The sequence below is a fragment of the Atta colombica genome, unplaced genomic scaffold, assembly GCF_001594045.1.
Source record: "Atta colombica isolate Treedump-2 unplaced genomic scaffold, Acol1.0 scaffold210, whole genome shotgun sequence".
NCBI classification, from domain to species: domain Eukaryota; kingdom Metazoa; phylum Arthropoda; class Insecta; order Hymenoptera; family Formicidae; genus Atta; species Atta colombica.
This window is the reverse complement of record NW_017259306.1, coordinates 1,417,601-1,430,711: the sequence shown is the minus strand read 5'-3', so window position 1 is coordinate 1,430,711 and position 13,111 is coordinate 1,417,601. Positions and strand designations below refer to the sequence as shown.

The following is a 13,111-nucleotide window of genomic DNA, read 5'->3' as shown; positions in this document are numbered from 1 at the left end:
TATATATATATATATTTAATACGAATAATTTTATTGCAAGATCTCAGATATCAAATAAATAAAATGAAAAAATAAATTTCGAAAATTTAATTTAAAATATGTAAAAATATTTAACCTCTTTCTCTCTCTTTTTCTCTCTTAGGATATTATTTTTTAATAGAAATCCCATCTAAATTACAAAATTTTACTACCTAAATTGAATGTAAATGCATGCAAACGCGAATTTATTTCTGCGAAGACAATATCCCGCTTTATGCGTTTCTTTTATATCGTCAAAAATTCGCGATGGTATTCAAAACCGGCTCGCGGGTTCTATTTATAATGACTTTCCATGAGTGTTGCGGGGGAAGGAAGGATCGAAGTGTGTGGTCTCCGCATGTACCAAAAAGACGATCCGGTATAATCGTTTTCTTGGCGGTGAAACACGACACAGAACCACCGAAAACTTCATGTCGTCCGCTCCGCACGACTGGCACGGACGGATGGCATTAAATCGAGCGAGGCGAGAGGAGGATGGCGTGGCGAACTTAAATTTTCCATCGCGTCAACCGCCCCGCCAATTCTGCATTCGCCGGTATTAACGGGCACGTGACAGCAGGATTGCTCGCTATCTGCGCGCGTTAACGCGCTCGCATTATGCAAACCATCGATCGGGAAGATTGACGGACATCTCACCGTTATGCCGCCGGCGAGTGGCAGAGCATGACGATCGATGGAAAAAGATTCGCGCGCGATTTCGTATGACAAAAGCATCGTCCCGTCAGCCGCGGTCAGAATTTAATTTCGGAGTGAGAAAAAAAGTCGTCGTTATTACCGTTTCGATGATGACGTCGTCGGTCACGGGAAAATTGAATCTGTCATGCGGCAGAATTTTTATCGTGCGTTATCGTTACGAATTGAATGGTTCTTGCGGAGAAGAGAAGTTATTTTTCAATCTAATTCAACGATCTTGGATCTATACTCCTAGTATTAAAGAATCCGTCCATGTTATGCACTAATTAATTAAATTAAAATATCTTTAATTACATAGTACGCGCTGTATTGGATGATCTTATCCGTGCAATTAGATATTTAGATTAGAGAAGAATATCAGTTCGCGATGATTGGACGAATTCATTGAACGAAATTATTCTTCAGACATATACTCTTTTACATTTATTTCTTAATTACATTTTCTTGATTTTTGCTCGTTAAGTCCTAAAAAATTTCGCAATTTAAATAAGTAAGTATAGTGACGAAATTTTCGAAATATATAGTGCTCTATAAATGAGTAAATAGTGAAACGCAGTATTTAATCTCCTTTGTTAATGTAAAATATATTATATACTTATATCATCTTCGTGCCAAACATCACGCGGCAATGAACCTGCAGAATGACTGTCAATATCTTTGCAGATGTATAATAAGATGAGCCGAGTCTCTCAATAAATGTTATCGCGGTAGACCGCAGTCAAGAAAAAGTATCTCTTTAAAGAATCGTTGTGTTTCTCCATCGCGAAATTGGAAAAAGACGGTACCAACCACCGGCCACTTACCAATCGAATCTTTACTGGCACTCGCTGTCACTGTTATTTCTACGAAGATACATCTATAGAGTGCGAATCACAGAACTAAACCGGGCTCTAAGATCGCGATTTTAAATCTGTCTGATATATAATTGTTTGACATAATTTTCTCCTCGAGGAAAGAAAAATATTCTGATTAATTTTGTATCAAATTATGGATATTAAACGTTTTTAGAATGATAATTTAAATAGAATTAAAAAAAATATTTCGATATTTTTACAATGTTAGATTCATAGATCCAGAGAAAAGTTTGATTTAATTTAAAGAAATGTTTCTCTGTTTTGCAGTACGAAAGAAAAAATTTTATTGATTTGAACGTCATTTCTTTGATTTGAACATAATTTCTTTAAATCAAATAAATTTTTTTATTTGATTTAAAAAAATTATGTTTAAATCAAAGACATGACATTTAAATCAAAGAAATTTTTTCTTTAACCATGGCAAAGAAACATTTTTTTAAATCAAAGAAATCTTTCTCTGGGTGAATCAAATTATCCCTAATTTGGGTTATTTTTAATCATATCTATAAAATTTGCTATTACTCTTTGTATCTAATATGTCGTTAATTTTACTAAAACAGTGGAGTTAAACAATTTATTCAAAAAAAAAAATTACATATTAAATTTGATTTAAATTTATTATTTAAGTATATACGTTAATATGGATGTTTACTTTAAAACTAATTACAGAAATGGAGTGATTTACATTTGACAGAGATGAAAGTTGAAAATAACAAAATATTATTTATAACTCAAAGGATTAGATTACCTTTTCTCCTTTGATATCCAACAGTGTATAATAGATGTTAATTTGTAATTTCTCATATGTTTGTGTCATACAATAATATTATATGAGCATTTTTTATTACAATAAACATTTTTTCGCGCGCATTGTTTTCATATCTCGAAAAGAAAATGAATGAGAAATTATTTTACTGATTTGTCGTTTGAAACATCAAACGAATCAGAGTCTATTTTCAGAGAGCTCTTCGCCTGTGTGATGCTCGAGGCGTCTCTGTTCCAATCATTTTATAACTCGATGTTCAGATGAAGCAAAATCGAAGATGAGGTCCACTTTGGCATTATTTGACGCGTAATCGGCCGCGACTACAACCGGCTGTCTCTTTTAACCACCGTCTTGTCTATGCTTTTCTAAATTATAGTGTATCAAGTAATGGCTCTAAGTAAGAGCTATTACGAGCCTATAAAAATTCGCTAACTCAACGCTAGCACGTTATTTCTGAAGTAAATATCTTGTATCATGCAGTTTCCTCCGATTCCTCTATTTAGGAAAATGGTTCGTATCATATTTCCAGTTGTTCGAACAACAATTCGAATGTGTGCGTGGAAGGTTCGTGTGCGGAAATAATCATTGCTTATCGTTTCAAAGCTATGGTAACATTAACGATGTACATTTACAACGTCACGTAAACAATAATAACTAAATATTTTGCTTTCGCGTTGAAAATAAACTCGCGAGCTTAATAGTATGCATCGACGTAATTAGCACGTAATCACAGTTCACTCGGCAGATAAATTGAAACGCGGCTATTTTCGTTTCGAACGAAATTACGCGGCGAAAATCGTCTCGTGATTTCTCAACCCCGTTCAATTTCTTCGAGCGATATCTCGCCCGTTCTATGTTCCTACTGGCGTCTTAATTGCACCCATTCTAGAAACGCCATTGAACGGAAACACGAAGAAAAGGAACGGCGAAAACGTGCGAAAGAACTTGCAGCTGCACGATTCCTAAAAGGAGTATACGGTACAAAATACAGCACCGACTTTTTCGCGCCGATTGTACGTCAAAAATTTTTCACTCGATAATTGGAAAAAACGCGCTCCATTAGCTTTCACGATATATCGCATCGGCGAGAACTGTTTATTCTTCTATTCACAGATGATTTATCACGACTCACGGCTGTTGTACTCGGGAATTTTCGTTCCTAATTGAAATCACTTTTTGTTATAGAAAAACGAATCATTTTTCTCGTATATTTTATGTGTATATGTATCTATATGCTACAACTTTCCTATTTGTCAGAAACATTCGTTCGATAACTTGCAAAAAAATTTTCTAGTTGCATCGAAATGATCATCAGAGCATATCATAGTGAATCCTATCCTATAATACATTTCCATACATCAACGTCAATCTACGCAATGTTTGCTATAAGCCATTTATATACTATTTTATATTTCCGGTGTTTTCATTCTGGATGATTTTTCTCATGTAACCAACGCATCCCCAGGCGCGTTGTTTTAATTCGCGACGTTTTCAGTATAACGAGAATCAGGGAACGCGCGGAGAACCTAGCTTCACGTTATTTTTTCTCTTTCTCCTTTTCTTCTTTTTTTTTTAAACATACACCCTCGACGTTCGCAGTGAGCGAGAAAGAAAAATACGCCATATACGGCGGTAATTCGTATCGGAGCGAAACGTTCGTCGGCCTATTATCTCGCGAAATTTCGAAGAAAATGGCGAGGCAGTTCTCTCTCTTTTTTTTCTCAAGCAGCACAAAGGAGCGCTCACCGCTGTTGTAAGCGTTCGCAGCACCTCGCGCGCCCGAGGCCGGCCTGTATTAAATTAGATGGTGACGTGCTCGGCCGGGAGGATCTGCGGCGCGCGCGATGCTGCGGCGGCACAGCGGAGCTCATCAAGACTCGGAGGCCCATTCAGCCGGTCATTGTCTGCGGTAATGGAATGTATTAATATCGGAGAGCCCGCGGGGCCGTCGACCAACGCTCCGTGTATATACCCCGGCTTGGTGCCGCGCGCACCCGTTCGGTTCTACAACCGCGGTCTGCTGGTCTGGGATACGTCCCGTGGGATGGAATATTCGTATAAACCGCCGCTGCACTGTAAACCGCTAGCGAATACCGGGCCCCACGCATTAATATCTAAACGTGAGAGCGCGAGAGTGAGAAGCAGAGAGAGAGAGAGAGAGAGAGAGAGAGAGAGAGAGAGAGAGAGAGAGAGAGGGGTAGAGAGCGAGGTCGAGAGGGTGAGGAGATAGTTGGCGCACGTACTCTGCTAGTTGCATCTCGTATTCATGCATTGCACCAGCGGCTACCAGAGGCGTTATACGACCAACCCTTTTACCACTGGCCAGGTGTAATATTCTTTTTACTTCAAGTATGATACGTCAAAGGTCCTTTTGTGATAATTGCATTAGAGAACGGGAGGCTCCTGTGAGGCATGTCCGCTGAAGGCTCTCTGTTTTGCGCCATAGTCATTTTGCAAATGTTTGTGAGGTAGGAGGAGGGATACGAATGTGGCGAAACAGTAGGCAAAATGTAGAGGGCAATACAGGTGGAAATTAATTTGGAGAATGAAATTAATTCTACCGTCATGCTTCATCGTTTATTAACTATGAGCAAAAAATTACGTTAAACGTATACTCGTAATTAAACTCATACTGAAACATTAACTTGTTGGGATATTTAACGGAAGTTTTTAAGTTTTTTAAGTCGGCGGCTGGCTAACGTTGTCGTTGTCGTAAATAATTACAAGCGCAAACAGCACGGTCAAGGGACGCATCGAATAATGTCGTAGAAATTATTAACGCAGAACAGAACGCACGGCAGTATGTAAATCCCCGATCGGCTGTAAATTCATGTTGAATAATTTTCGTCAGCCGCAATTAAAAATAAATTCGTTTTTAAACCGAGGAATAAACTGGCGCTCAGGGAGAACGATCAATTTAATAGCTCTATAAATATTCATTCCGCACGAGAGCAAGTGCCAAACGAGAAACGATAGCTATCGGAAAGATACGCGGATTACTTAATTATACGTTGTTGTACCGTGAATTTATTCTCGCGGAGGATAGGCGTTAATTTATAATTAGATTTCATAAGCTTTCTCTCGCGCCCACCCGTTGCCGGTGCTGAATTTTTTTCTTTTTACGCGGCTTGACGATAAGAGATGTCGACTAATCTCTGTTGTCTGCCCTACGCGCATAAATGGGGTTAAAGCTACGCCTGTTAGATTAGAAATAATTACGTTCGCAACCGCGTTGTTCTCTTTGTTTGCGCATAATAACGTCTTTCGCCATAGACTTATAAACCTGATATTCCGGATTTTACGTATTAACGAACAGCTGGGCGTTCCCTTTAGTAATCACGTGTGCGTCACAATTAACACAAAAGGCGATATATTTACTTCGTCTAGACACACAGTCTTTATTTTTCTTTTAAAAACTCTCTAAAAATATGGCGTGGCGCCCGGACTCGTTACATCTTGATAATAAAAACTATGATGTAAGAATATCGTCTTTCATTCCCGTGAAGACTTAGGCAATGATCAATCAGAAATTGAGTTCAAAATATAAATAAGCCAATATAAGGTAAATATATATATATATACTGTTAGTGAATGATTCAATTATTGGACAAAATGATAAAAATTTTAAATCTTAAGCTTTTATAATATGAATCTAAATAAATTCTTATTAAAGTTATAAAACAACGAATTTATTTCGAATTGTACGTATCATTAAAAACGTAATTAAAAAAATTTTTATAATTTTGTCCAATAATTGGGTCGTTAACTGTTCATTAACTAGTAGATTTATCTTACAGCCGCTATTAAAAATTTACCACCAATAAGAAATTCACTCTAAAATTATATTCAACTGTTATTATACTCAATGAAATACAATAAGTCTGTTTTCTATGGTTAAATTAAACGGAGAGAATTTTCTTTTAAAATTTATCCTGAAAATATAATAGTTGTGATACAATACAATATTTTAAAGATTTTTTACTATATACTTCAGTAAAATTAATCAAACTTATTTTATACTTTATTGCGATTTTATTAATAATAAAAGAGAGAAATTTACATTAAAATTCTTCGAAATACAATGTTGTCCCACGACTATCGTATTTTCAGGGTAAATTCTAAGAAAAAATTTTCTCCATATAGTATACACTTTTGGAATTTAAAGTGAAAAATATACAGATATATTTTTGGTATTTGGGAAAAGCGAGGAAAGAGAGTTCTAATACAGTCTAATGCAGGAATAAAAAACAGGAATAAAAAACTTATATATCTTTACATTATGAATAAAAACAACGCGACAAAACCGATTTTCTATCATCTTTATGAATATTCCGATTGAAGCCTAGTTTACGTAGGGAAAGACTGTTGGGCGAAAGACGTGGTTGGGATCAATTTTTGCGCGTGTCCCGTGATATCGGCGGCGTTATGCCGGTCGCGGATGGATCGAGCGTAACAGAAGGCGCCGGTAGATATGAGTGATCGATGGCGATTCGGCAGACTATCCGAATGAAAAACTGTCGCTTACCGTGCCAGGTGGGGTCCGACATTTCCGGTGTCGAAGCTGGAACTGGCGTTGATATCCGTGTCCGGGATCGTCCCGGACTCCATGCCGAGCGGTGCGATGCATTGGGCTGCAACAAACGAACGTGGCGTCGCTGAGGTTAAAGCTTTGAATTTATATGCGCCTATCCTATATCCACGTCGGCGTGCATCACGGCCGGATCATAAACGGCTAAATAACCAGCTAACCGAGATGGATCTATGCGATAGCCGGTTTACGTTCTCGGAGTACGACTGCCTGTCGTGCGGGTGGAAGTTACGGTTTGAGGGCGAGTACCTGCGAACGGGGGAGGTAGAAAGGAGGGCCGTCTCAACGTTCTCGTATCTTCTGGTCCGATCTAATTGTTTCATAGATGAACACAGCTGCCTTGCGAGTACTGCTGCCGTCTGCATCGTCGGCGCTGGAAATGGGATATCTTTCGCGTACGTGAGATAGCTCGAGCGGAATATATTTATTGTACCGCTGTGTATAATGTCGATCGCGCATTGCATTCCTCGGGGACAGCGACGAAAAATGACGTCGACAGTGCAAAGCTGAGAAACAGCGTGAATTGCGACAATATTACAATTTTTACATGGAAAGAATAGTTTTGATGGAGTATCTAAAATAATTGATAATATGATATGAATTTGGGCCGATGAGAATAAACCTATTTAAATAAGAAAATTCCTATATTCAGTTAAAGTGAATCCTTTAATGCTCTACGAATTTATATACTTATTTGATTCTGCAAACTGCGCGCCGAAGTTATGAAACAAAATCATGAGCAGAACCAAAGTAGTACTATTTATTTAGCGTAAAGCGGAGTAATTTGGACTAAACATACAAAACACATACTATTCCATCAATAACGTATGTTTTGTATGTTTAATTAAATAAATTAAATAAATACACTATGCTCAATCTTTTATATAATTCAAAATTTCTATCAAACTATCTAAATTATCTCATTTTATTCTATTTAAATGACAAGCAATTTAATAATTTTTGATGCTAAAAAACATCTTTAGAATATTAATAATCAGATGTTAATGAGAATCTTAAATCTGCGAATAATTTTATTGCAAAAAATGTCTCTACCGAGATTGCGATATTTGTCGCAACAATCAATAGCTAATATGCAAACGTATTTCAAGGAGATGTGTGATAAATAAAATAATTGAGCTAGATACACATCTGAAAATAATGTTGAAAATAGTTATATAGAACACTTAAATATTGATGATAAGGCTGTAAAAAGTTTTAATATTCTAGCAACCAATTTAAACGTCCTAGTTATGGTCCAGACAAAATTATTTTTAGATCTGTATCTAGCTAAATTTTTAGATACTTTAGCAAAACCATACTTTCCATATATATTTGAGGTGGTTTAATAAATTTATAGCGTTTTTAGGCGTGGTCGTCATTCGACTTTACAGGCTCTGTCTTATCGTCGTGACTGCACGCTAATGAGGATCATAAAACGCTTTATCTTCCGGAGATTTAATATCTGAAAGGAATCCTCTCCCATGCACAGATCGGCTAGTCTCGCGTCTTCGTCCCCACGAGCACCAATGACAGGGTTAAGGGTCATCGAACAAACGATACCGTCTACTTTGCATACATTACTCCGACCTCTCCGGCGCACGCATTTTCAAGAGGCGTTACGGCGGTCGTCCGGTTGTGCAGTAAAGTTTATACAAAGTATGACGCATGTATGTATTCGTGCCATCCGCGTCACGGCGATATCATTAGGGACGACAGTAAGGACCCGCGACATTTCGCATTTCTTGTTTTTAAGGCACTATTAACCGCCCACGCCTTATCGGTCATTTATCTTGAGAACGTGAGACAGAGCCACGATTATCCGGCCACGAGCATATCGGTCGTTCACTTCGACGCAGACCGGATACTTCGTCGCGTGTACAAAGTCAAAGCTAGATAAATTCACAAACACGTGTACGGTATATTCCGGATTCTTGTATTCAACAAAGGAGCGCATATTGTATAGCGTAACTATTCCGGATACGACAACTCGAACGTCCGCTATGCTTGCAGAGCATGTCTCGTATATGCATGATGCAACACGGCATCGATTACGTTTACACGTCCAAGTAACGATACCCATTACGCGATACGGAAATTGCTAAAATTTGAAGTAGCCCGAGCAGAGGTCGTACAACGTAACAGTACACGGTAGCCGACAACGATAATGCCTAATGCCCGGATATCGAGTGCAGAGGCAACGCGAATATAGCTGGGCGTTCGAAGAGATCGTCGGTTGGGGCGTGAGGGAGGATGCAGCTTCGTACCGGGGAGTGTAACGGAAGGAATCCGCGCTAAGCCAACGAACAGAACGAGCATGTAGGTGGCCATTAATACCGGTGAAAGTTTGCAATGTTCTTCCGACGATACTACCCCGCCTCGTAATTCTGCGCCCGGCCGGCGCGGCGTCGTTGTGAAATGTGTATTTTGGTCTTACGTTTTAATCCAACGTATTTTATTGCCGAAATGGAATCTCTACAAAACGTGATCTCTGTAATTCGCCGACGCGGTTTAAGAATATAATGCTCGCAATTTGTGCGACACGCATTTCTATGATGTACAATCGGATCGATCGGTCTCTTCATGAGTTTATAACTAGAATAACTTGGGCGAGCTCTGTTATTTGCAATCCGCGGAGAGAGATGGTCGGAAATGATATTGGAGGAATATTCATCGAGGTACGACGCGTAGCTAATGTACGTCGCGATTTCGATCGTAATCGACAAATGGAAAATTGTACGCCTACAAACGCGACGCTTGTCGCGTTGGCAATCGGCAAAATGGTCGATCGGATTAATCGCCGTTATTACTAACAGGGCTCTTCTCGTCATATCGCGATTCCGGTGCTCTAATATATGTATGTTCAACTTCCTTTGCGCTGGCCGATTAGAATCAACGGCAAGAGAGTCGAGTCGACAAAGGGAGGAAACTGCGATCGACGCGAGTATTCGCGTGGACTGGTTGTTGTTATTAATGAAGGTTCTTCTGATATGTCCACCGCTAATATATGTCTTCAAATTCCGCGAAGTGCACCGACATCGTTAGTGGAAAAGTTGCGTCTCGCGGTCCAAGCGAGAACACGAAGATCGTCGCGGTGGGTCGAACCAATGCGATGGTGAACTTGGTATTATTATTAATGAAGATCAGCTCGATTCATCGCGATTCTATCGCTAATGTATGTCTACGAATTCAGTGGGGGCAGTGCGAGAGGACGATTTGAATCAATGGTAGGAAAGTCGTGCCAACAAAGGGAGGGAATGCTCGATCGAGATCTTTTGGCTGGCCAACATGGTGAGCGAATCTATTATTATTAATGAAGGTCCAGCTGATATATATCGCGTGTATCATGCACCCTCGCCGGAATTCTCACGACCGCCCGTCCTCGATAAAGTTCGACCGATAGAATCCGTTTCCTTTGTCGGCGCGTCCAGTCTAACGAATCACTGTGAGATATCACACTTGATCGTAAATCGATCATGAATAGGGGTGAATAAACACGACACCCTCGTGACTCTTTCGAGATACCAATCTCCCTTCGTTAATCTTCGAGACGTCTGACGTGCAAGACGCTTCGCATGATTTCATCTTTGGAGGATGTCCAATAAAAGTAGTTCATCTTTAACGGGTCTTTACTCAAGAAAAACATCATCGATTATTTTCCGGCTATTGGCGTTAAGATAAATTACGGGGAAAGGAAGGAAATCGCTAAGGATACAGTTTGGAAGGGTTTCGTGAGGGCGCAATTATTAAGCTTTCCATTATCACGGCTACGATGCGATTTTTCTCTCCTACGTCCGGAAATCTATTTCTATTAAGCTGCTTCTCGCAAACAGGGCTTTGGAAGAGAGCGATTCCTTATTATTAATACGATAGAATGAAATACTCCGCACGATCTTGAAAGTGGGGTCCTATGTGATTCTTATTGATTTTTTAATAAGACTTCTTTTTTTTTATTAAAGCAGATATATTCCAACTAGTTATGTAGATTTATTATTAATTAAAATTCTGATAACGCTGATTGAAGTTGTTAAACAAATATCAATTTTTGATTGCGATTTTTTTATAAAAAATATGAATATAGTTAAAATTTAAATAAGATAACAGAATCTACACTATTAGAAATTTTGTTTTAAATTAATTTTAAATAACATATTATATATAATGAATGTTTGTGGAAGAAATAGATAACTGAAAAGTAATGTATGATTTAATTTAACTGAAAATTAAGTTACAGCAGTCTTAAATGTAATGAACATTAAATGTGCATTAAATTTAATGAATATATAATGTCATAAAAATTAATATATGAGTTAATAAAATGTAAGAGATTTGTGACTGAAAATTAATAAACGTGTTAATGAAACATATTAAGAAACATATAATTGAAAAGTAATGAGCGATATAAATCTAAGTTACAGGTTTCTTAAATGTAATGAACGTGGGCATTAAATTCAATGTAATGTCATAAAATTAAATTTAACTTGTGTAACTTAAAAGTACATTAAATTTTATAATATTATTAATTATTTCAATTACGATTAATTAAGATTTAAGTATTAAATTTCAATACACTTAATTTTTTAATTATTACAAACTTAAATCTCTAATTGACATAAATAATCTTTTCAGTTATAGAGAATTTAAATTTCATTTATCAGTATACACTAAAAGTAAATGAGATTTAAGAATATTTCTAATAATACATATTAATCCTTTACTATATTTCAAAATCTTTACGATAGTTCGTTGTTCATTTACATTATCAATAGACAATATATTTCTTCTCGGCGATATAACGTTCAGATTCAGGTTTCACCCATTCACCCACTCGAAAGTACCTCCGAGGTATCGCTAAATATAAACACACACGACTCGAATGATAAGACACAATGTCTTGAGATAGGTACATAAGATATCTAATGACCAGGGTCAAAGCCGATCCTGGATCGAAAGTTCGTCGACTGCGACGGCGTAAGTTCTGGGGTCGCGCTACCACCGCGTCGTTAATAACTTATAAACGAAACAACCTGCGCGCGACTCCAAACCAAGGAACTATAGTCGAACGAAGTTTCACGACGAGACGCACGACGACGGGTACTATAAGGCCTGCGGATTAGAGCTTAGGAAACTACTTACAGAGGTCCACGCCGTGGTAAGCGGGGGCGAGCGCGAGCAAAACGACGAAAAGGTGGACAGCAGGTGGCGCCCTTCTGGCGAGGAAACCCAAGCTTTTCACCATAGCTCCCTTTTCCTGCGAGGGCTTTACCCTCGCCCTTTCCTCACCGAGACTCCCGCCGTGCCATTTCTGCCTCGTCAACCTGAAACAAAAAAAAAAGAGTGCAATCATTATGTCATGTTTGACGATAGTCGAGTTGGATAGGCGATCGACAAAGCGAATTGTTTCGTTCACTGCTCCCGAAGAACAAGTTCACCTTGGCGGAGAAACGACGCGCGTAATTATCACACAAGAGTATCATCTTGAATGCTACATTGAAATGTGAAACTGATTTCATGTATTTGATAACTGTAACTGTGTGGCCTAAGAGAAACGTTTGAAAGAGATACATTTAAAAGATATTTTTATTAAAAGAAATCTATTACGTAAAGACATCTATTCTATTAAGAGTTCTATACTATCTTATTTATATAATTGTTATATAAAATAGTTTCACATATTATATTCAAAAATCTATTGAATTTCGTGACAGTCGAGTTTATTTAGCTCAATAATTTTTTAATTTAAAAATTCTGCAGAGAATGATGCACGAATGACATTATGTCTTCATGTAGATCTAGTCTGTAATCGTTATTCAATTTTCTGTCGATTATTCGCTGCACGTGGAATCATTTCCTTCCTGTACGATCTGAGGAGCTAAACTTCCTGCGACTTCCATGTCATGTATTTTCCAGGAAGGAACAGCACGAGAATTGCGACGCGTTAGTTTTACGTAAAGATGTCTCGATCGTAGTCAGTAATTTTTAACTCACATCGATTCAACAAAGTTTACTTCGTGAGCAGAGATCGAACTCGGAAAGCAACAAGGAACGCTCGAGAATAGCGTGGTAAAAGCTTGTTATTGGCTTACGAGTCTATCAGCTCCGATAATGCGTTATTCCCATTTTGCGCAAACTCTGATACACGTCAGACATGTGCATGAGTGTAACTTGGTTGCA

General features: G+C 38.1%; 1 protein-coding gene across 1 annotated transcript in view; it reads right to left on the bottom strand.

Moving 5' to 3' along the window:
- The window catches only part of LOC108687690 (epithelial discoidin domain-containing receptor 1-like), a 154,293-nt gene that overhangs the window by 68,019 nt on the left and 73,163 nt on the right, over positions 1–13,111 (bottom strand). Inside the window, exons 2-3 of the mRNA XM_018193603.1 lie at positions 12,074–12,255; positions 6,878–6,983 (exon numbers count right to left, since the gene is read on the bottom strand). Of these exons, the coding sequence (XP_018049092.1) occupies positions 6,878–6,983; positions 12,074–12,176 (209 nt within the window). The 5' untranslated portion in view covers positions 12,177–12,255. The remainder of the gene's footprint in view (positions 1–6,877; positions 6,984–12,073; positions 12,256–13,111) is intronic.